Source organism: Dipodomys merriami, unplaced genomic scaffold (genome assembly GCF_024711535.1).
Source record: "Dipodomys merriami isolate MVZ:Mamm:240054 unplaced genomic scaffold, mDipMer1.0.p SCAF_142, whole genome shotgun sequence".
NCBI lineage: Eukaryota > Metazoa > Chordata > Mammalia > Rodentia > Heteromyidae > Dipodomys > Dipodomys merriami.
The window spans coordinates 1,785,443-1,808,736 of record NW_027202738.1 but is presented as its reverse complement, the minus strand read 5'-3'; the positions used below and the strand labels follow the sequence as shown (position 1 = coordinate 1,808,736).

The following is a 23,294-nucleotide window of genomic DNA, read 5'->3' as shown; positions in this document are numbered from 1 at the left end:
GAAGCTTCCAGAACCCCTCTCAGAGAGGCAGCTGACAGACTCCAAGTCCCTTCAAGGGATGTGGATTGGAGGGAACCAAGAACGTAGATACGGGGAAGAAACCACCTGTGATAATTCAAAGGCTCTTTCATTACGCAGAAGTGAAGTGAGAGGATCCTTGTGGGAGCGCATCCCGAGGTGCCCCATGCCTCAATCCGGGGGCAGGGGCGCCAGCCATCTTCTTTCAGAGCAGCGGACTTGCGGTGGACACTCATCTGGGGTGACTCTTGCCCGGTGTGGCTGTGGCATCACCAGGGACTAGGCTGATCTTGTCCTCAGGCTTGGGGGAGGGTCTTTCCTAAGACAGGAGGGGGGAGCCACTGCTGCTCGGGCCGCGGGGAAGGGGATGCGGTCCTCCCGTGCACCGGGCAGGCCCTCCGGGGCGATGTCACGCAACGTCAGCCTCCGTGGGAGCTGACAAAGCCAAGTGACAGCCTCCAAGGACGTCTGGGCCGCTCTTGCACAAAGTACCACTGGGCAGAAACTTACTTGGGGCGCCAATGCACTGGGTGTTGGGTGCACCCGCGGGCAGTTCAGCCCTGGCATGCACACACTTACTCGGGGCAGGAGGAATGTTGGGTGGGGTGGCCGGGGTGGGGTGGCAGAGGGACCCTCTGGAGTCTCCATCTGGACCTGCAGGTCTGAGTCATTGACGTAGACCCTGGGTTGAGCAGAGCACCTCAGTCTTGAAAGTGGGCCCGGAGCCCTTTTCTGTTCCTCGTAGGGAAGCGCCATCTCTGCGCACAGCAGCAGAGGACGCCCGAGTCTGTGCTTTCCTGATCAGTTTTGGGAAAGGCCCACCTTGAGCACTGTCCAGCTCCGGATGTCCTGTCCATGCTGGGCCGGGACACCCCAGCCTGCCCCTCCGAACGGAGGCCTGGAGTGGCCCCTGGGTCTCCGCTCCCTGGACGCCTCGGGGAACGCAGCCAAGAGGCCTGGAAGCGTGGAGGCAGATGGGGCTGCGTGGTGGGGCCGGGGCCCCTGTGGGCTTTTCCTCCGGAAAACCAAGGCCAGGAACAAATTGTAAAGCAGGAAGATGAACATCCAGCTCCCTGTCTGTCTCCTGCCTGTTTGGACAACAGCCCAACCATTTCAAGATGGAAGGAGGCTCACGGGAGCTGCTTGGGAGACTGGCTTTCCAGGAGGGAGGACAGGCCACTGGCTGTGGTCATCCCAGCTGCCGCCTGCGGGGGCTCCGTGGCGAGCAACCAGCGGACACCTCAGGGCATCAGAACCTGGTAGCCACGAGGGACAATGTCCAGGAAGATCAAATTAGACACAAACTGTCCAGGAACTAAACTATCATACACATACACCACAACAGGCAGCAAAAGGACCGACCCACCCACCACGAAATGGACAAGGACAAAGGCGAAGTCTCCTGAGAGACCCTGAACACGGACCAAAGTTCAGAAAAGCAAAATGTCGCCAACTCCTTGCGCAGGGCCCTGGAGGGGCGCGCCTGCAGCGCAGGCTCCCCAAGCCGGCACAGCGGTGCCACGGTGAAGGCCAGCTTTGGCGCTTTCTTCCATCAGCCACTTAGGGGGTCTTCCCGGTAGTGAATGGCGCAGCGCAGCTTCTCCAGCATGATCTCCGGGGAGGAGTACTGGGGAAGCTTGATCATGAACATGCACGTCTCCACGCGGATGTAGCGGGAGTCGGGGGATCCTGCAGGCGACATTGGGGTGCATGTCAGAGCTGAGGCCCGTAGCCGGGTCCGGGGAGCCTGCCTGGCCTCTGCCTTTGTCTCCTGGGCATTCCCGGGCCTGCCTCAGCTGCAGAACCTGGCTGGCTGTGAACAGGCTTCGTTCAGCCAGTGTCACCCCCATCCCTGGGCAACTGGGAACCGGGAAAGAGGTAGGGGGATGGGACGTTCTCCCTCATGTGGGGCCTGAGGGTCCCCGTTAGGAACAGGAGCTGGGGCGGGCAGACCTGCTGTGCCATCCGGAGGGGCGATCTTCATGGGGTACGGGGGCACATGGGCCGTGTCGGGGCCTCCGTCCTTGCAGGGACAGGTGAACGGGATGCGCTCCTGGTTGCAGGCAAACTTGATGAACTTGCACAGCTCCTCCTGTGTGAAGGTCTCCAGAGCCCCCCAGAAGAACTCGATGTGCTGGTCTGTCTCCATCAAGCCCACCTGGTACATGGTGTGCGCCTGGGGGTGCGTGAGGAGAGCGCCCTGAGCAGGTCCTGCTGCCCCCAGAGTCCCCTAGGCCCGGCTCCGCAGGCTGCATGGGGGCCACAGTGGGGTGTGCCTGGCCCAGCCACCTACCTTCAGGAACTCGAGGTTGATGTAGGGGAGGCCGCAGGTGCGCAGCTCCATCTCCAGGGGGCTGAGCGTGGTGAGCAGCTGCAGCGGGATGATGGAGCCCAGGCCGGCCCGCACGGCTGTGACGCACTCCACGTTGTGCAGCTCTCGAAGCCGTAGGCTCCGGATGGCCGCCGCATAAATATCCTTGTTCTCCCACCTGGCAAGGGGTGGGGTGAACCGAAGAGGCTGATGAGATTGCTCCTGGGCCTGGGGTCACTGTCCCCCCACCCCGGTCCCCCCAGGCAGGGTCCTGGCTGCTGCTCGCTCTGCTGGCTTCTGTCCCGGCACCAGGCTCTCCTGGCTCTGCCATTTCTCTCTACCCCTGGGGTCCCCTCCTTCACAGCTGCTGTTCCCTTGCAAAAGGCCTAAGCTCAAAACTGTCTTGCTGCCCCGGTGGCATCTGCCTGGCCCCTGCCCACCCCACCAGTGCCCTGGCTGGCCCTCCCGGCGCGCGCACTCACGCCACGGGGATGTGCCGCCCATGGCTGCACAGTTCCACCTCCTCGCCTGTCATGGTCAGGTAGGTGAACCTGCAGCAGGGCTTGCCCGGCCCTTCGGGGCTCTCGGTGGCCAGGTGCTGGGAGGCGATCTCGGCACACAGCGCCTCCAGCTCCGTCTCGTCGTTGATCTGTGGGGAGAGGGACGGTGAGGCTGGCCAAGGCCTCTGGAAGATATAACTCTGATCGGCAGCTGGACAGATGTCAACAGGTGGGACATTTCTCTCCTTGGCATATAGATCGGCCCAGGCCTGTCCACAGTCATGTGGCCTAAAACCTAGGGCCGTGCCAATTACTGTCTGGAAGTAAGCACCCAAAGAATAGTGGGCCTGCTACTACCATCTTTGCCGGCATGCTGCATGACATTGTCTGAGGGTGCTCAGTGGAGACAGGATCTTACTATGTAGCTCAGGTTGGCCTCAAGCTCACAATCCTCCTGCCTCAGCCTCTAGTGCTTAGATGCCATGCCTGACTTTGGAGACTCAGTATACTCCATGTCCCTCAGCCTCCTTCATTTCCTTCCGCCAGAGCTCTTGCTGTCTGCCCCAGATACTGGCTTGCAGCTCTGCCTGCCACAGTCCCTTGCTGCCACCCAGAGCCTAACAGAAACTTCCACTTCCAGCCCATGGAGGACATTCCTCAGACCTTAACAGACTCTCATCTTCCCTGACCTCCTTAGGAGCGCGGCTTTGCTCCCTTGCAGGCCCCCTAGTGGTGGTGGAAGGGACAGCTAGAGAGCCTGGCCTCAAGCCTCAGTGACCTGTTGCCTGTTGCGTCACACCAGTAGAGGCGGAATAAGAGGAACTTTCCGCCCAGGTCCCTGTGGAGCGTGGCCTGGGCCAGCCTCAGACTCAGGTCTCCTGGAGTAGCAGAGGGAGGCACCCCTCGGGGGCTGGCTCAGAGGAAAACCCCCTCCTCAGGTGCTGAGCGGCTCTGGCATAGGAGCTGGTCAGACCTGGGTCACTTGGTAGCTGTGCTCCCAAGCCTCTCCCTCCTCTGCCATGGCTGTGAGAATACAATGAGAACGGACGTGTGAGGCTCTTACTCTATTCTCACAGGAGTGTGTGGATCTGTGGTAGAGCACCAGCCTGGAGAGAAAAAGCTAAGCAAGAGCGTGAGGCCCAAGTTCAAGTCCTAGTACCAGCATTGCACACAAAGGAGCTGCAGCAGGAGCTCCCCTCACCCAAGCCCCTCTTTTGGCTGCCAGGGACACCCCACTGGGTCCTTGGGGGTGGGGACCTGGACGCCACGGTGCTCCTGCTGGGGTCTGGGTCTGGGTCTGGGGGAGCCAAGGCCCAGCATGCATTCTCACTTACACTCTCGAACTTCTTGATGTAATTGTAGGTGAGTATGTCTGCCTCCTGCAGGTCCTGTTCGGGGTCCACGGGTTCGCCCACCAGCGTCTTCCAGAAGGACGGCAGGAGGTCCAGGGGGAGCGGCACGTCTGCCCGGATGGCGATGCCCAGCAGCTGGCCCAGGAAGTGCAGCAGCTGCTCCTCCCCGTAGGTGATGGGGCTGGGCGTCAGGATGTACTTGCCCTGTGGGCGGAGATGGGGGGGACCCTCAACACCTGAGTGGAGGCTGCCACCGGGGCACCCCATGGCCGGGAAGGTTTGGGGAAGGTACAGGACAAGCCCGGGGCCTCACCTTGTTCTTGTTGACTGCGGAGCTGGGGCACAGCAGGAGCAGCGACAGCGAGGAGCTCTGCAGCTCCCGGCACACCTGCCACAGAAAGTGCCGGAAAGAGCCGCCTGCGGGGCAGACAGAGCATCAGTACCCAGGCCTGTGCCCACCCCCCACAAACACACACCATGTGCTTTGCCTGTTTGGAAAGAAAACTCAAGGACTGAGGACCTGGGGCCAAGTCCTGCACCCCTTGAGGTCTACCAAGGAGGGGAGGTGCTGGGGGGCAGCACTGTGCAGGCTGTGCCAAGAACTAAATGAGGGCAGGTCAGTCCGTGTCCCAACATGGGCCCCTCTCCCAGCCACAAGCACATCCTTGTTCCAGCCACATCCGTATCTGGGGCTGTACGGAGGGCGGGACCCCTGCTGCCTGGCTTGGCGCCACCCCCTGCCATGCTCCAGAGCCTGTCCTGCCACAGTGGTGCATCCAAGGACCGTCAGATGCTTAAATGCAGCGCATGCATCCGGCCCACGCTGGACTGGCACGCTGCGAGCACCGCGACCCTGCTCTTGGCACAGTCGGCCCTGCCCACAGTGCTTCCCGGATGCTGGTAGCAATGGCGCATTGGGCAGAGCAGAAGGCGGTGCAGGGACTCAGCCCTCTGCCCTCCTTCCACAGGAACCATGCAGAGCTGCAGGGGCCCGAGGGGCCGTGGGTGTGTGCTGTCACAGGCACCCTCAAGCTCTGGCCAGCTCTTTTTTTTTTTTTTTTTTTTTTTTTTTTATTGTCGGCCGTGGGGCTTGAACTCTGGGCCTGGGCGCTGTCCCTCAGCTCTTCAGCTCAAGGCGAGCGCTCTACCACTTGAGCTACAGCGCCACTTCCGGTTTTCTGGTGGTTTATTGGAGATAGGAGTCTCACGGTCTCTCCTGCCCGGGCTGGCTTTGAACCGCGATCCTCAGATCTCAGCCTCCTGAGTAGCTAGGATTACAGGCGTGAGCCACCAGCGCCCGGCTCTGGCCAGCTCTTGCTGGGCAAGAAAGCTGCCACCCCACAGGACGGTCAGCTGTGTGGCCACCACGTCCCAAGTGGGGACAGGGACCCTGGCAGAAGTGCAGGGTTGAGGATGTGGGATGGCAGCCCCTGGGAGTTTCTGTGCACTAACACCCAGCCTCCAGCAGGGGCAGAGGTGGGCAGGGGCTGGTGGTGATGGGCAGCAGTGGGCATGGGTGGACAGTAGTAGACAGCGATGGGCAGTAGTGGGCAGCGGCAGCGCTCACTTACTGGTGCCGTGGACTTCCTCCCCGGTGAAGCGGATATTGAAGGCGTAGGTGGGGTCGCCGCCACTGGCAAGCTTGACACAGAGCTGAGAGGATGGCACAGATGCCAGCTGCCTGGCAGCCTGGCAGAAGTAGGAGTTTTCAGAAGCTCTGATTTCCCCTGCAGAGGACACAGGAAGAGATGAGCATCTTCCCTCTCCATGTGGCTGTGCTGTCCTTCCACCCAGGCCTGTGCTGTCCGCCCCTCCACCTTCGTTCTGCCCTCAAGAGATCTTAAAACCTCTTGGCCTGGTGCCTTCTGCCTAGAACCACCTCCAAGGTCTCCAAGGTGCTGGTTCTTCATCTTCTAGAAGAAAGTAATCTTCTGATTACTTTCCTGACTTTCCCACCTGGCTTCTCCTATCTTCCTTCCTGCCAGTCTCGTCTCAGGCTATGCGGGTTCCAGCCCTGTCCCGGCAGCTCCTCCCTGTCCCTGACACCAGGCTGGGTGGCTCAACATGACAGCATGTGCCCGCTGGAGGATGCGCTGAGGGTAAAGGATTCTGGCCCTGTACACTTGCTCCCCTAGGAAAGCTATTTTGAGGCTCATGGCAGCCCACCGTACCTCCCACAATCTCCAGGGGGTCCAGGGTAATCTCGGGTGCGGCGTGGTCAGCCGTCCTCTGCACAGTGGCGTTCAGCACCCGATTCATCACAGTCACCTTCGTATCATAAAAGATCAGCCCTGAAGGGAAGAAGGTGGGAGACAGGAAGGATGGGGCTGCATCTCAGTCACCCTGGAGCACAGTGACCGCCTGCTGCCTTCCGGGCTGACCGTTAGAGGGTGCCATGCACGCCTTTATCCAGATGCTACGTGCTTGCCACACCTGATGCACAGCTCACACACATGCAGACGAGAGAGGTATCAAACCACCCTTTAAAAAATTATCTCTTGGGGCTGGGAAGGTGGCTCAGTGGTAGAGTGCTTGCTTTGCATGCCTGAGGCCCTGGGTTCGATTCCTCAGCACCACATAAGCAAAAAGAAAAAAGCTGGAAGTGGCGCTGTGGCTCAAGTTGTAGAGCGCTAGCCTTGAGCTGAAGAGCTGAGGGACAGCGCCCAGGCCCAGAGTTCAGGCCCCACGACCGGACCCCCCCCCCCCAACCCTCCCCAAAAAAGTCTCATGGACTTTCCTGCCTGGGCTGGCTTTGAACCATGATTCTCAGATCTCAGCCTCCTGAATAGCTAGGATTACAGGTGTGAGCCACCGGCGCCCGGCTTAGTTGTTTTTTTTGTAACGACTGCTCCCGGCATCCTGCTGATGTAAACGTGGCCTGGTCACTCCGGTGGGTCCGGGCACTCACCTTTGGCCTCTTTCAGCAGGGCGGCAATGCTGTGGGTGTACACAGGTGTCTGGCGGAGCTCTACCAGGGGCAGGAAGAAGGTCTCCAGTGTGGTGTTGAGCGACTGGAGCAGGGCAAAGCGCAGGCGCAGGCTCTCGATGGGCACATCTGGGGGCAGCAGCAGGTCAGTGTGGGGAGTGGGAGATGGCTGCTTGCAGGTGGCCCCGTCCCTGGGAGGGCCAACTAAAGGGGGGACCTAGGGCTCCTCCCCTGCTCTTGGGACTCCAGAGATGCCATCAGAGGTAAAGGGCCCTCACAATGCTCAAGCTGAGCTGGCAACAAACAGAACAAAGGGCAAGGCACTGGGACTCAAGGCCAGGCCAGGGCTGTATACTCAATTATTTTCATTCTGAACTCAGGTCCTTGAGCATGCTAATGAGTGCTCCAGCGCTGTTACAGCCCCAGCCTTACATTGGTCTGCTAACTTCTATTTTGGAATAATTAACAACAGGTAGTAACAAAACCAGTGCAGTCCTATGCATCTATCCCTTGGGTCCCAGATGGACGTCAGGATACCTCCTGACCCACCTTTGCTTCCTCAGTGTCCCAGAGTGGAGGCCCTGCAGCGGGTGGTGCCCTGGGCACAGCAGTGGCTTTGCCTGGCTGACTGGGAGGGAGCGACCTTTGGGGCACTAGTGCGTCACTGCTGCCATGCAGCTCCCCCCCCCACACTGCTGCACTGCCCGGCAGTCTGGCCTCTGTGGGCAGCACTGGCATGCCTGGCACGGGGTGGGTCTCTTATGAATTCCTGCATCTCCATACCCGTGGCTTGTTGCAATGAGCAGACAGAAAGCCACAGCCACAGCTCCAGCCTCCCTTTTTGCCCCATGGGTGCATGTTAGGGGTTCTCAAGTATTTCTGCAATCCATATCTACATGGCTTCAAGCCCGTGTAAACACATGTGTCCTGGAAGCACCCCTAGTAGGCCGGGGGAGGAGGGGTAGCCCCAGGGACCACATACTTGTGAGACAGGCCACCCTGGGGTCAGTGGCATCTGCAGAGTCCAGATACACCTCATGGGGGTGGAGCCGGGCAGGCGTGATCGCAAGGTGGCGGCATAGTCGGTTGATGTACTGCACCAGGGCCACATCCATTTCCAGAGTCCACTTCCTCGAGGCCTTCTGCGCATGTCGGACATCAATGCAGGCGCACCTGGGGCAGGGGAGGAAAGAAGGGCCAGGTGTGGCATTATCTACAGGGCAATGGTGGATCCCTCCTTCAGAGCCATGTCTCAGCCCTGGGAGCACATTCAGAAATGGCTTCCTCTTCCAGGGCGAGTGGGGAGGTGTGAATGGTGCAAGCCTCTGGCAAAACCAAGGCTCGATATAGCCCCGTGCAGGGCGCCGCCGGCTGCTGGCACTATGGCCACGATTACTCCCTGTGTCACCTCTGGCACACAGCTGTACATGCTCTGCTTCTTTGGGCCTGTGTATACTACATGAGGTTTGTAGTAGTGTGCACCTCCTTCCACAAACACTATGCTATTAACCCAAGATTGGCAGGTGGCCAGCCAGCAGGGGAAGGGGACGACGGGAGTCCCGATGGGGGCCTAGGGGCCTTGGGTCTGCCACAGAAATACCGTGCTGTTCTGTTATGGTAGCCTGAGCCAACTAGCACAGCTCCTAAGTCATGATGTGGAGGAACAGAATGGGGTTTGTAAAATGGGTCAGAAAAGTCCTTAGCAATTATGACAAGTTAGACTGGGCTCCCGCAGCATGATGAACAGGCAGGACGGAGCAGCTCCCAAATTGTGCATTCTTCCACACAGCTACTTGCTGAAAACTTCTCGTTTTTCTTTTGGGTGGTATTAGAGATTGAATTTAGGTTTTACACTGCAAGGCAGGTGTTCTACCACTAGCATCATGCTTCCAGCCCTTTTGCTTTATTTTCCCCACAGGGACTCCACATTTTTGCCCAGGTCACAATCCTATTTATGCTTCTTGTATCCCTGAATGACAGCGCATACCACCAGGCCCAAACCATGTGCAGCTATTGGTTCAGATGGGGTCTTGGGAACTTTTTTTTTTTTTGGGTCTGGTCATGGGGCCTGAACTCTGGGCCTGGGCGCTGTCCCTCAGCTCTTCAGCTCAAGGCTAGCACTCTACCACTTGAGCCACAGCGCCACTTCCAGCTTTTTTCTTTTTGCTTATGTGGTGCTGAGGAATCGAACCCAGGGCCTTAGGCATGCAAGGCAAGCGCTCTACAACTGAGCCACCCTCCCAGCCCTTGGGAACTTTTCTTTTTTCGTGCTGTTATGTGAACTTAAATAAGGGCCATGAAGTCTGGCTTGATTTTTTTTCTGCTCACGGCTAGCACTGTACCACTTGAACCACACATCCAATCCAGTTTTTTGCTGATTAATTAGAGATAAAAGTCTCATGGGCTGGGCACCGGTGGCTCATGCCTGTAATCCTAGCTACTCAGTAGGCTGAGATCTGAGGATGCCGAGTCAAAGCCAGCCCGGGCAGGAAAGTCCATCAAACTTTTTTTTTTTCTTTTTTTTTTTTGGTCGGTCGTGGGGCTTGAATTCTGGGCCTGGGCGCTGTCCCAGCTCTTCAGCTCAAGGTGAGCACTCTACCACTTGAGCTACAGCGCCACTTCCGGTTTCCTGGTGGTTTATTGGAGATAGGAGGCTCACAGTCTCTCCTGCCCGGGCTGGCTTTGAACCGCGATCCTCAGATCTCAGCCTCCTGAGTAGCTAGGATTACAGGCGTGAGCCACCAGCGCCCGGCCCGTCAAACTCTTATCTCCAATAAACCACCAGAAAAACAGAAGTGGCGCTGTGGCTCAAGTGGTAGAGTGCTAGCCTTGAGCTGAAGAGCTGAGGGACAGCACTCAGGTCTAGAGTTCAAGCCCCATGACCACTACCACCACCACCACCACCAAAGGAGTCTCATGGACCTATCTCTCTTGGGCTCAGATTTCTGCCTCCTGAGTAACTAAGATTACAGGTGTGAGCCACCAGTGTCCAGCTGAGAACTGAGGGTCATCTCTTACCTGTCAAAGTGCAGGTCATAGCCGCAAGAAAGAATCGCCCTCCAGACACTTCGGATGTCCTGCTTGGCTCGGTCAATAACGAATTTGTGGAATCCTTCCAACGTCAGGTATTTCTCCTCTGGGACTAGTGGAAGGGGGCACCAGTTCATCAATGTGGAGGAAGCTCAGAGCATGTGCCTCCCAGCATGCTCCTGTGTATAGCTGGACCTGCCTGACCCTGTCCACCTGCTGGGCTCCCTGCCCCAGGCTAGTCCCCAAGCAAGACAGAGATAGTAACTTTCTCCAATGCTGGCTGGGTCCCTGAGAGGCTGACATCTACACCTGGCTGAGGCAAGTGCCTTCTAGAAGAAAAGGGCCAACTAGATCTCCAAATCTCTAGTCACCACCATCTATTGTCCATCTTAGTTCCCCCTCTCTAAGCTAATAGGTATCACAGACAGCAGCCTGGCACGCCTAGCATTGCCTGTAACACTTTCTAGTGATTGCCCAAAGCCCAGGCAGCAGGGCCAGCGCACCCTAGCCAGCAGGCGCAGGCGCTCACTCACCCTCCTGCTTCCTGGTGGGTGACTTGTCTGGGTCCTTCTCGTCGGGCTTGCTCTTTTCAGGTGACTTTGGCTTTACAGTTGGCTTCTTCTCACTTAAGGCAGTCCTGCTGTGGAGGGACACTGCATGAGAACCCGTGTTCCAGCAGGGGTGCACACCCCACATGCTCAGTTCACAGACTGCAAGCCCAATGGGGCTCATGCTTCACATGGGTTATGTGGAAGACTGAATACCTTCCACGCAAGAAGAATTTCTGAGCAAATTACAAAGACAAATCAATGTTCCACGATGTAAAAAATTGTGAGCTTGGGCCAAAATGTTCACAAAAACTTGGTTTTTTTTTAAATGTGTGTGCCAGTCCTGGGGCTTGAACTCAGGGCCTCGGCACTTTCCCTAACTATGGTGCTCAAGGCTAGTGTTCTACCATTTGAGCCACAGCGCCACTTCCAGCTTTTCCTGGTGGTTATTTCGAGGTGAGATTCTCATGGACTTTCCTTCCCAGCTGGCTTTGAACCAAGAACCTCAGGTTTCAGCCTCCTGAGTAGCTAGGATTACAGGCATAAGCCACCAGTGCCTGGCACAAAACCCATTCTTAGCTCATGCTGGATGCAGTGGCATGCACTGTCACCATGGTTAAAATGAGAGGAAGCCCCAAGTAGATGGACTGTAGTCTAGGCAAGTGTAGAAGGCAAGGCCCCGTCTCAAAAATAAACCAGTGTATGCGGGTGCTGTGGCCCATGCCTGTAAGTCTACCTTTTTTTTTTTTTTTTTTTAGTTGGTTGTGGGGCTTGCACTCTGGGCCTGGGTGCTGTTCCTCAGCTCTTCAGCTCAAGGCTACCACTTGAGCCACAGCACCACTTCCGGCTTTTTCTGCTTATGTGGTACTGAAGAATTGAACACAGGGCCTCATGCATGCAAGGCAAGCACAATACCACTGAGCCACCTTCCCAGCCCAAATCTACCTTCTTGAGAGGCACAGATCTGGGCAGCAGTTTGAGGCCAGCCCAGGGAAAAAGTTCGCAAAATACCATTTCAAACAAGGGCTGGGCACAGTGGCTTGCACCTTTTGTCCCAGCTACAGGAAAGCGCAATACTGTGTGTGGTATCACCCCCAGTAACAAGGGAAAGCACAAGTAGAAGGACTGCTGCCCAGAAAGCCCAGAAAATTCTCCTGAAGGTAGGTTCAGATGTGGAATAGAATGCAGCTCCCAATATGGCGAGGGGAGGGAGGAAGCCAGGCCCCTGTGGGTGCCTGGCAGGTACAGCACCATGGAGCCTCAGCTGCAGGGTCACGCTCAGTCTCAGGGGCGTCGCTCTTTACTGATGTAGCAAGATGCGGTGAAACAGGAACACTGCAGAGCCGTGCTGTAGAGCCAGCACTGACACCGCACAGGGTGCACATGCGCACATACATTCTGTCTTCATAGACAGTTCTAGAAGGCCTTCCAAGCGATCTGGGTAGTCCTGGGAGGGAGCTTTGAGGTAAGGGTGGAGGGAGGAAGAATGTCTTCTCACTACATATGCTTTTAAGCTTTGGGCCATTTAAGAACATAATACAGAGGCTGGGAAGGTGGCTCAGTGGCAGAGTGCTTGCCTTGCATGCATGAGGCCGAGTTCGATTCCTCAGCACCACATAAGCAGAAAAAGCCGGAAGTGGCGCTTTGGCTCAAGTGGTAGGGGCACTAGCCTTGAGCTGAAGAGCTGAGGGACAGCTCCTAGGCCCAGAGTACAGGCCCCACGACCTACAAAAAAAAACAACAACAAAAAACCCCACAATACACATGCATAAATGAAAGGTTGTAGAGAGGCATTTCACTGTGTGGGTAAGTTGATTTGTGGATGCTGGGGATGGAACCCAGGCCTCACACAGGCTAAACATAGTTCTACACCCCACCACAAATTACATCTTCTTCAATGCACATAAACATTTTGTATCTTTCTGTAAGAGGTATGCACTATTTGTGTGGTTAAATGAAGTGGGATTTGGGTAGGGTGCTGGTGGCTCACACCTGTAATTCTAGCTACTCAGGAGGTTGAGGTCTAAGGATCACACAATTTAAAGCCAGTCTTGGCAGGAAAGTCTATGGGAGACTTATCTCCAATTAATCACAACCACAAAAAAAAAACCAGAAGTGGCGCTGTGATTCAAGTAGTAGAGCACTAGTTTTGAGCACAAAAGTTTAGGGACAGCAGCCAAGCCTTGAGTTCAAGCCCTAGGATGGGGAAGAAAAAAAAGAAGTGGAGGGGCTGGGAAGGTGGCTCAGTTGGTAGAGCGCTTGCCTTGCATGCCTAAGGCCCTGGGTTTGATTCCTCAGCATCACATAAGCAAAAAGAAAAAAGCCGAAAGTGGCACTGTGGCTCAAGTGGTAGAGCACTAGCCTTGAGCTGAAGAGCTGAGGGACAGCGCCCAGGCCTAGAGTTCAGGCCCCACGACCAGACCCCCCCCCAAAAAAAAAAAAAAAAAGTGGAATTTGAAACCTAATTCTATGCATTGGAGATAAGTTTTGCTGACGTAGCACAGTGGGCTCTCCACTTGCCTGGCCCGGGCTTCAGGGGATCAAGGACCCAGGACCCCCCACCCTTCTGCAGCACCTGACGCTGTTGAGTACAGCCTTGTCCTTGGTGGGTGGCTTGCTGGCGGGCCGCTTGGTGCTCACCACCTTCACTGGGTGCTGCTCCTTGCCCGCCTTGCTGTACTTGCTCTTGTCTACCTTGGGCTTCGGTACGCCATACTTCCTCAGGATCTGCAGGGCACAGAGGTGGAGAGGGGCTCTCTACCTGCCCCAATGACCCTGAGGCCCAGCCCGGGCAGGGCATGGGGCAGGGGGCAGGGGGCTACCTGTGTGAGCTGGTCCTCCAGCACCTTCTTTGGAGGCCGAACATTAGTGAAGAAGAGGTGGAGGAGGTTGCCGGGTGTCTGTGAGTTGATCTGCTCTTTGCTAAGATAGATGTCTGACACTCTGATGGGCTTTGCTGGTGTCAGGCTCAGCGTCTGCTCCGAATGGGCACAGCTCTTAAATATTTCCGTCAGGACCTCTCTGGCCCCAGGCACCAGCTTCTCACCTGTTCCAGAACAGTTCTGCTGTGACTATCTTTGGTCAGCACGTGCTCACAAGCATGCAGCTGACTTCTCACAAAGCACCCTGCAGCTGGACACAGTGGTGATCAGGCACCCCCTCTGACCTTGTGCCTCGGTGATGGGTCAGGCTGCGTGGCAGCAGCTCAACCTCCAGCTCTCGCACACACAAGGAATCAATGCCTCTATTGTGAGCTGCTATGGTCTCTTATAGTTTGGCCTATCGTAGCTTAAGCAGCCATGAACGGGCTGGAGAGTACCAGCTTTGGAGACACCAGCAAACTTCACACAACATTTTTGAAGGCCTCTCCCAGGGCCAGCGGGTACTCACTCTCTCTGCTTCAGGTCCAGAACATGCTGGAGGAAACCCGAGGGTGGACGGGCACCATGCAGGGAGAGGCAGGCAGTGAGTCCCCATCAGCCACCGAGGCCAGCACCGAGCCTCCAGCCCTGCCCTCCTCTACCCAGGGTGCTCGAGAGGGAAACAGGTGGGGGTGGACATTGCCACTCAAACTTCTGTAACCCAAAAACCGCTCCCATAAGAGGCCCATGATAGGGCTGGGAATGTGACTGAGTGGTAGAGTACTAGCTTTGAGCAAAAGCTCAGGGACGGTGCCCAGGCCCCAAGTGCTAGCCACAGGACTGGCAAGAAAAAAAAAAAAGGAGGTCTGTGATGACGAAACCCCACAGCCCACCTTTAATGGACTTGTCGTTGAAGTAGTCTTCCAGGCCCGGACTCCCCTGAGTGTCAAACAGACTCTGATTCACCACGGACACTGTGAGAATCTCCTCTGTGGACATCTCCATCAGTTCATCTTCCCCATCCAAACCCGATAAACCAATCAGATCGTTATTGTTAAAGAGACTCGCTCGAATTTTCTCAATTTTGGCTCGGGAGCGAATCTGTGGAGAAAGAAAAGGGTCAGGACCGGAAGCAGGGCTGCCCATCCCTCAGCAAGCATCATCCAAGGCCTCCCCGCCTCTCCTGGGAATTCCCCCAGGACCCTGCTCAACAGGCAGCGGGCCTTCCTGGGAGACTCCCATGTGCTGACAATGGTTACATTTAGGGATTGCTCTTATTAAACCCTGGCCAGGCCTGGGGCTTTGCTCTTCTGCACAGGCCAGGGAGGCCCCAGGAAGGAAGCCAGGGGATGGAAAGAGGCATTCCAGGTGCTGCTAGGAGAAAGCAATGCAATCTAAGGGTTTTACTTTTGTTTTCTGCTAGTACCAGAGTTTGAACTCTAGGGCCTCATACTTGCTCAGCTTGCTTACTTAGCTGGTGCTCTACCACTGGTGCCACACCATCAGCCTAGCTTTTTGCTGATTACTTTAGAGATGGGAGTCTACTGGACTTTTTTGCTCAAACTGGCCTGGAAACCCTGTTCCTTCAAATCTCAGCCTCCTGAGTAGCTACGATTACAGACATGAATTGCCAGTGCCTAGCTGCAACACAAGTTCTTAACTTGCAATACAAGTTCTTTATTGTCTGCTGGAAGCCAAGAACTTCTTTGGCCTGTCTTGGGCCTTGAATCCAGGATCTAGGTACTATTCCTGAGCCTCTTTGTGCTCAAGGCTAGTGCTCTACCACTTTAGCCATAGGGCCATTTCTAGCTTTTTCTGAGTAGTTTATTGGAGATAGAAACTCACAGACTTTCCAGCCCAGGCTGGCTCTGAACCGGAAACCAAGAACTTGTATGTATTGAGAACATGCTTTACCACTGAGATCCCCGAGAAATGCGGCTTTTACTGTTGAGTCTAAGTCTGCTATGCCTAAGTGTGGAAAAGCATGTGGTGGCAATCTGGGCCTGCACCCCATGTGGCTACGAGCAGTGTCCACCCTCCCTCCGCTCGGGTAGACACCATGCCTGGAGGCCTCTGAAGACACACCACCAGGGTGCACCGTGGCGCCCGACCCTGAGGCCCTGTGCTTGGCCTCTCAGCAATGAACTGCATTCGCCTATGACGCCAAACTGGTCATCGCTCCTGGACATGTGACCTCTGGCAGAATAGGTTCTGACAGTTGCAGCAGCCCTGGCTGTTCAAATTCCCCTCACTGGCCCATCTCTTGGAGATAACTCAGGATGCCCAAGGTGCAGGGGAGCAACACTGGAGAAGGCTGAGAGCTATTACCTCCACGACCGCAAAGCCCTTGATGGGGCGTGCCGCGAGGGGCTGGGTGTCCAGGGAGGTCACTGTGTACATGGAGCCCACGTCCGAGCTGGAGGCTGCCTCCGCGTTGTCCAGCGGCTCCCCCAGGCTGCCCAAGCTGCCCAGGCTGCCTGTGCTGCACAGAGAAATGTCCAGGCTCTCCTGACTAGACACCACGTGGGGCTCCAGCAGGCCCGGTGGGACAGGCAGCTCGAAGCCCGGGGGCAGAGGGTCCACCGAGAGGTCACTGACGGTCTGTGAGACGCCCTGGGAGCTGCACACGGAGGCCTGGCTGGTGGAGGCGGAGGCGCTGATGCTCATGGCAGGGGCCAGGCTGCTGGACGTGCTCCCTTCCAAGCTGTCTGCGCTGGGGAAGCCCAGCGTCTTCTCAGGCTCGGCCTTGCCGTCACTGCCCTCGGCCTTGTCTTTGGGCTTCTTGGGGTCATCGTCCTGCAGCGGGATGTAGATCTCGTCTTTGAAGACACCACCATGGGCATTGCAGGCCTTGCGGATGGCGCCCCTGACTACAGCCTCCTCCAGGTGGGTGGGGATGCCAGAGATGACCAGCAGGCGGCTGTGGGCAGTGGGGCCCACCAGAGCCTGGCAGGCATCAGCGATGGCGTCGCTCGTCACACCCAGGCCCTGCGGGTCCTTCCTGGCGAGGTGGCGGAGGATGAGGAGCAGGGTGAGGGCGCGGTGGAACCACAGCATGTCCTCGGGCTTGCTGCCCCCAATGCTGAGCACTGTGCTGTCTGAGTCCCCGCTGCGGGATGACTGGCGCTTCCCAGAGGAGGAGGCCTTCTCCCGCTTCATCTTCACTTTCTTCCTCTTGGACAGGAGGCTGGGGCTTTGTGGGGTTTGTCCTGGGGAGGATGAGGACGATGAGGACGAGTCACTGAGGTTTGGGGCGGTTGTTGAGGTCACGCCGCTGGCAGTGACACTCATGTTGGCGGGCAGGGTCACTTCAGCCACAGCCAGGCAGCCTTCCATGAGTGCGTGGAAATACGTGGAGAACCTGCCCTGCTCGCCTGTGACCACTGTCCCAGAGCCCCCACATGCACCACCCGAGACCCAGCCCTGGGTCTCCTCATCATACAGCTTGTGCAGCTCGGACTGCAAGGCCATGAGCATGGCCAGGCAGGGGTTGAGCTGGAGGGCGATGGAGGAGGACAGGCCGGCAGGGTGCTTCCGCTGCTCCAGAGCATGGATGGTGCGCAGCAGCTCTGCCAGGAGGTGGAAGACCAGCTCCTTCACGCACGCTGCCATGTCTGTGGTCCAGAGGAAGTTTCCTGAGCAGACAGAACACAGGAATAGCTATCACTCCACAGCGCTGAGGGCCAGTGAGAGGGGGAAGAAAGGCCCAGGGTACAGCCTACCCACTGGCCGGTGCTCCTCTGCTGCTGGAGCTCTGACCACCACAGTTTCCTATGGCCTGTGTGTTCCGCTGCTCGCTTTCCTGCCACCCTTCACCCCCAGGCACAGTGAGCGGCCACCCAGGTCACGGGCTTGGGGGTCTAGGCAGAAGATACTGAAGTCTATGTGCATGCCCCTACTTCCCCAGCGAGCCGGGCCTCACCAAGAAGCTCCACCACGTGCAGGAGGATGGAAGTGGGGATGGCATCAGGCTCGTCTTCTGCCCTCCCTTCGCCTTCCTCTGGTTTCCAGGACAGCAGCTGCTCGGCGAAGGCCATGGCCAGCGGGAACTCCAGAGGCAGGGAGTGTAACACCAGCACAGCTCCGGGGGGTGGGGACACGCCTACAAGGGCCCAGGAGGAAAGGGCATGGTTGGCAGCATCCGAGTCAGGTAAGCTTGAGCAAAGGAAGAATCAGGGGCAGAGAACTCAACCCTCATCTGCTCAAGGTAGGAGGAAGTATGAGTCCTGCACACTCGATTGAAGGACCTGCAGGTAGAGTGACAGAACCAACAGCAGGAATGGGAACCAAGATGGACAGCATCTCCTATTCTGTGATACCAACTGGTGCACTGGGCCAGATGTGGTAGTACATTGCCTGTAGTAGGGCTGTAGGAAGGCTGAGGAGGAGGATCTTGAATTTAAATCTAGCCTGTGCTACGCAGTTAGAGCCTGTCTCAAAAAAAAAAAAAAGAAAGAAAAGAAAGAATAGGAACTGACTTTATATTCCAGACAGAATTAACTCACCAGAGAAACTCTAAGGTTGGTAAAGAACTAATCAGTCCTAGGGGCTGGAGGTATGACTCAAGTGGTAGAACACCAGGCCAATGAGCAAAAGTGTAAGATACTGAATTCAAGTCAGTATTTTTTTTGTTGGGGTTCAGACAAAAAACAAACAAACAAACAAAAACCCCAAAACAGTCCTAGAAAGCATGAAGCCCTGAGTTCAAACCAAAGTACCTTAAAAATAAATAAATAAAAAGAAATAATCATTCATTTAATTTGGCTGAAATCCCATTAAGACCATTAAACCTAGTCAGGTGCTAGTGGCTCACGCCCTTAATCCTAGTGACCTAGGATGGCTGAGTTCTGAGGATTGAGGTTCAAAACCAGCAAAGTCAGAAAAGTATATGAGTTTCTTCTTCTTCTTTTTTTTTTCTGGTCAGTCATGGGGCTTGAACTCAGGGCCTGGCACTGTCTAGTTCAAGACTAGTGCTCTAGAGCACTAGTTCAAGACTAGTGCTCTATCACTTTGAGCCACAGCACCACTTCCAGTTTTCTGGAGGTTAACTGGAGATAAGAGTCTCATGGACTTTCTTGCCCAGGCTAGCACTGAACCTCGATCCTCAGATCTCAGCCTCTCAGCGCCTGGCAAATCTAAGATGGCTATCTCCAATTAACCAGCAAAAAGGTGGAAGTGGAAGTTTGACTCAAATAAGTGGTAGAGTGTCAGCCAAGTGGAAAAAGCTAAGGGACAGTGTGAGGCCCTGAGTTCATGTTCCAGTACACACGCACGCACGCACGCATGCACGCACACCCATATACCACTGCCCAGGCAGTCTGTTCTTCAACTGCATTTAGGACACAACAAGGTATGCTATCCCTCATATCTGCCTACAGAAGGCCCGCAGCCACGGCCATGGCTGCAGCCCCACAGGAGCTGAGGGGAACTCACCCAGTTTGATGTGGACCCTGTTTGTGGACAGGACCACAGAAGGGTACTGGTCGGCAGTGGGTGGAGGTGACAGCCCAGTGTTGGCTGGGGATGCATCCCGAGGGTAGCAGGCGGCCTCGATGAGATTCAGCTGGCCTGTCCGCTTCACTTTGTGGCCGAGCCCGTATACAAGCACGCGAGCCCATGGAGCCTTATACAGAGAGGAGCTGACAGGGAGAGAGCTGCTGGTTAAGACAGACTCACTACGCATGCCAGAAGGGGAGCTGAACCAATGTCAGCTCCACTGCCATCTAGAAGGCAGCTCTTCACCTGTGGAAATGTGGGAAGAACCTTAAATGATGGTGAAAGATCAAGACCCTGAGAGAGCTTTTCCTGTGCCAAGTCCCCTGCAAGGAAGCCCTTTGCTCTTCTCCTCCCCACCCGCCCCGCCATGTTGTTGAAAGGGGCAACTTACTCTTTGCGGAATCCAGACTGACTTTCTTTGCAAGACACCACCACAAAAGCAGCTCCAGGGAAATTAACGTCCATGTTGACCTTGGACTCAGAAATCGGGAACTCCTCGGAGGGGAACTGCTCCGGTGCTTTCTGCGAAAGGACACTAAGTAAGGACAGTGCAGACAGACCTAAGGGGCGGTATTTCATCTTCCCACCTCAGGAGTCAAAGCTATCACTAAGGCACCCACTGTGATAGACCCAAAATGACACAGAGGCCCTGTGGGATGAAGAAAGCCACCCAAGAGATGATATAGCAGCGGAAGAGCTGCTGAGAATGGGCAACCAAGTGGTGGGGGCCAGGGCAGGAGTGGGCGACTTGGCAGTAGCAGCGGTACGCTCGGGTGTAGAGCTGCACCTGCAGGAAGGCGCAGATCTGCTTGGTGAGCTCCAGAAGGCTGTCCTCGCCCTGCTGTAGGGTGCGGGTGATGGCCACGTGCAGCCATGCTCTCATTGTCTGGGAGCTGCCCTGGTAGAAGAGGTCGGTGGCGGAACAGTTCTGTGAATGGAGGCAGTGTTGCAGAGACTGCGCCAGGAGGATGGAGCTGGAGCTGATGGTGCCATCTGTAGTTGGGAAAGAAAATGGATGTGTCTTTAACTGCCATCCACAAAGGCTGGGCTGGATGGAGGCTAGCATAGATGGCACGTCACATCCTGGGTGACAGCCATCACCTACAAGGTCTATGGGGCAGGGGTAGGGGAGGTAGGACTCAGGGGAACAGTGGTGGCAAAGCTGTTGCCTGCAATAAGCTGCTTGTCAGATCACAGCGACACTGCTGGGTCTAAGAGATCTTTGGGCCTGACATATTTATTCAGCTGGGGCCGCACCCAGCTGGTCATCATAGGAGAGACTCTCCCATAGGTGTCAAGGGCCTCAAAGCCCTTGGGGGTGGCTGGCGGGTGCTGGGGTCCCACTGGGCCAGTGGGAATGTGGCACACACAGGTGCTGCCAGGGACCCCAAGGCTGCAAAAGCTGCAAGGCAGCTGCTCCCACTTCCCCACCTGCGCCCCCCTCTTAGTGGCTGGGAGATCAAGGGGAGCTGGTGGTGGCTGAGGCATCAAGAAGTCAAAGGGGCTCCGGAATCTTGGCCAGGCCAAGGCAGACTTCTCATGGCATTCAGCAGGGGACAGGCACAGGGTCCTTGAAGGTCATGCAGACACGTGAGCTTTGCCTGAGGTCTCTCTGCTTTGCAGGGCCCCGCAGCAGGCCTAGGTTTTCCTAAACACTCACTGTTCTGGACCCACCATTGAGGAGGCTCAGGGAGAACTTGGTAGATCACTACGTGACTCGAGTGATGAGACACTTCCATTTTTCAGAGTGAGAATGTGGCCAAGACTCTTGGTTCTTACCGGGGAGGGGAGGAGCGAGGAGCTGATCGGACAACAGCTGCAGGTGCTCCAGTGTGATGTCCTGGACGGCAGGGATGTGGAAGAGGCGGGTGAATGAGTGTGGCAGCTTGGGGGCGAAGATGCCGAGCAGGGCCACGCGGCAGTACAGCTTGGCCAGGGAGGCCTCACAGCGCAGCAGCTCTCTGTAGGGGAGAGAGTGTGTGGGAGGATGGTACTGTGTACCTCACCCCTGCACCCCTCCAGTGGGTGGGCTCCAGGACTGGTGGGGTTCAAGTTCTGCACCTCAGCAATCACTTTTTTAAAAAATAAGTTGTTGTTTTTTTTTTTTGCTGGTCGTGGGGCCTGAACTCTGGGCCTGGGCGCTGTCCGTCAGCTCTTCAGCTCAAGGCTAGTGGTCTACCACTTGAGCCACAGCGCCACTTCCAGCTTTTTGCTTATGTGGTGCTGAGGAATCGAACCCAGGGCCTCATGCATGCAAAGCAAGCGCTCTACCACTGAGCCACCTTCCCAGCCCCGGGTACATTTCTTATTAAGCATAGTTGCCTCCTCCTTTGTTTTTCCCCTAACATCCCTTTCCTCCCACCTCCACAACTACACTCCTCCCCACCCCAGCAATCAATTGTTTCTTAAAATCTTCACTAGTCATGTTTGATTTTTCCCAACTCAAAAAGCACCAAAGGAAAAAGAAGTGAAGATGTTTGTCTGACAGAAGCTCATGTGCCTTTTTACAGCAACACTGTTTCTAGTATTTTTGCAGTCCTGGGGTTTGAACTCGGGGCCTTGTGCTTCTCAGACAAATGCTCTAGCACTTGAACCACACCTCAGAACATTATTTTTATTATTATTTTTGTCTGTGTGTGCCAGTCCTGGGATTTGAACTCAGGGCCTGCGAACTATCCCTGAGCCTTTTTGCTCATGGTTCAGTGCTTTAGATCACTTGAGCCACAGCTCCACTTCCAGGTTTTTTTTTTTTTTTCTTTTTTCTTTTTTTGGTAGTTTATTGTAAATAAGGGTCTTACAGACTTTCCTGCCTAGGTTGGCTAAGAATCATAATCCTCAGATCCCCAGCCTCCTCAGTAGCTAGAATTACACACATGAGCCACCAGTGCCTGGTGTATCATCATTATCATCATCATCATTTTGCCAGTCCTCGGACTTGAACTGGACATTGTCCCTGAGCCTCTTTGTGCTCAAGGCAAGCTCTCTACATCTGAGCCATAGCACCACTTCTGGCTTTTTCTGAGTAGTTTATTGGAGATAAAAAGTTTCACAGACTTTCCTGCCCAGGCTGGCTTCAAAATATGATATGCAGATCTCAGATCTCAGCCTCCTAAGTAGTTCTGCTTATAGGTGTGAGCCACTGGCACCTGGCTTAGTAAGTAGCATTGTTTTTAAGACCCAAATTCCCATCAGCTTAGTGGTATACCCACACAGCAGAATTTTACTCAGCAAGAGACACAGAGATAAAACACCATGTGAGGAAGGAGGTGACACAGAGCTCTAGATGGAAATGAGCTCTGCATGGGGCCACAGTAAAGGGGGCAATGCCTGTGGAAGGGCACACAGTAGGGAGTGGGAAGGGCACAGAGCAGGGAGTGGGAAGCTCTAGCAACACCCACCCCCCACCATGGCAGGCGGTAAGAGGTGGGGCTGAAGCCTAGGTAGGAAAGCGATTGCCTCTGCAGATATGTAAAGCCCAGAAAGTGGGGGGAGGTTTGAGGGAGTACAGATCCCACCTTGCAGGCTACTATAGTTCCCTGGTAGATTTTTTTGTGAATCAGAGAGGCAACCAGGCAACAGCATGGAGGGGTGTTACATGGGGGACGGCACATCTGGACCAGGAGCAGCGGGAGGGAGAAAGTTCTCCAGGGACATCACACCTGCCAAACTTGCAGAGCATAGCATGCTTCCTGCCAAGACCCTGGCAGCCATGAGGCTGGGAGGTTACCATGACAACCTGTGGGCAAAGTCCATCCTTCACCCCAGGTGTTACTAGGCCCTTGAACTTCCTGTTGAAGGAACATCTGTGATGCTGCCTTGTGTACACTGAGTGGTACACACAGGCCCCACAGTACACACAGGGACACTCACAGAGGTACACAATGGTACATACAGGCCACACAGTCTGTGGGGCCTGGGCCCAGGGGAAAGAAGGGCTCAATTTTACCTGTGAATTTGAAGGTTGGTGTTGTCCAGTGTGACCAGCCCATTTGTGGCAGTCCTTCGGTAGCCTGCTGGTGGTCTTTCCAGCATATCAATGGGGTACCAATATCGTACCAGCACCCCTTCACTCCGGAGGTATGTTTCTACCTGCACCAACTCATTCACCTATAATGGGAATGAATGACTATTTCTTATTGTTTTTCCTCAGCATCAGCTTTGTTTTCCACATTTGTGCACACACACACACACACACACACACACACACACACACACACACACATACACACACACACACACACACACTCACTGA

At 55.6% G+C, this 23,294-nt stretch overlaps 1 protein-coding gene across 1 annotated transcript in view; it reads right to left on the bottom strand.

Annotated features, from left to right (window-relative positions):
* Positions 1-1,477: 1,477 nt before the first annotated feature.
* The window catches only part of LOC138826369 (probable E3 ubiquitin-protein ligase HECTD4), a 128,087-nt gene continuing 106,270 nt past the window's right edge, over positions 1,478-23,294 (bottom strand). The window contains exons 55-76 of the mRNA XM_070021459.1: positions 22,989-23,149; positions 20,822-21,003; positions 19,830-20,035; positions 19,434-19,564; positions 18,980-19,185; positions 17,469-17,648; positions 15,875-17,181; positions 14,440-14,647; positions 13,508-13,731; positions 13,261-13,412; positions 10,671-10,777; positions 10,126-10,249; positions 8,090-8,280; positions 7,090-7,236; positions 6,353-6,472; positions 5,753-5,908; positions 4,495-4,598; positions 4,164-4,385; positions 2,812-2,978; positions 2,312-2,507; positions 1,972-2,194; positions 1,478-1,707 (exon numbers count right to left, since the gene is read on the bottom strand). Of these exons, the coding sequence (XP_069877560.1) occupies positions 1,571-1,707; positions 1,972-2,194; positions 2,312-2,507; positions 2,812-2,978; positions 4,164-4,385; positions 4,495-4,598; positions 5,753-5,908; positions 6,353-6,472; positions 7,090-7,236; positions 8,090-8,280; positions 10,126-10,249; positions 10,671-10,777; positions 13,261-13,412; positions 13,508-13,731; positions 14,440-14,647; positions 15,875-17,181; positions 17,469-17,648; positions 18,980-19,185; positions 19,434-19,564; positions 19,830-20,035; positions 20,822-21,003; positions 22,989-23,149 (4,851 nt within the window). The 3' untranslated portion in view covers positions 1,478-1,570. The remainder of the gene's footprint in view (positions 1,708-1,971; positions 2,195-2,311; positions 2,508-2,811; positions 2,979-4,163; positions 4,386-4,494; positions 4,599-5,752; positions 5,909-6,352; positions 6,473-7,089; positions 7,237-8,089; positions 8,281-10,125; positions 10,250-10,670; positions 10,778-13,260; positions 13,413-13,507; positions 13,732-14,439; positions 14,648-15,874; positions 17,182-17,468; positions 17,649-18,979; positions 19,186-19,433; positions 19,565-19,829; positions 20,036-20,821; positions 21,004-22,988; positions 23,150-23,294) is intronic.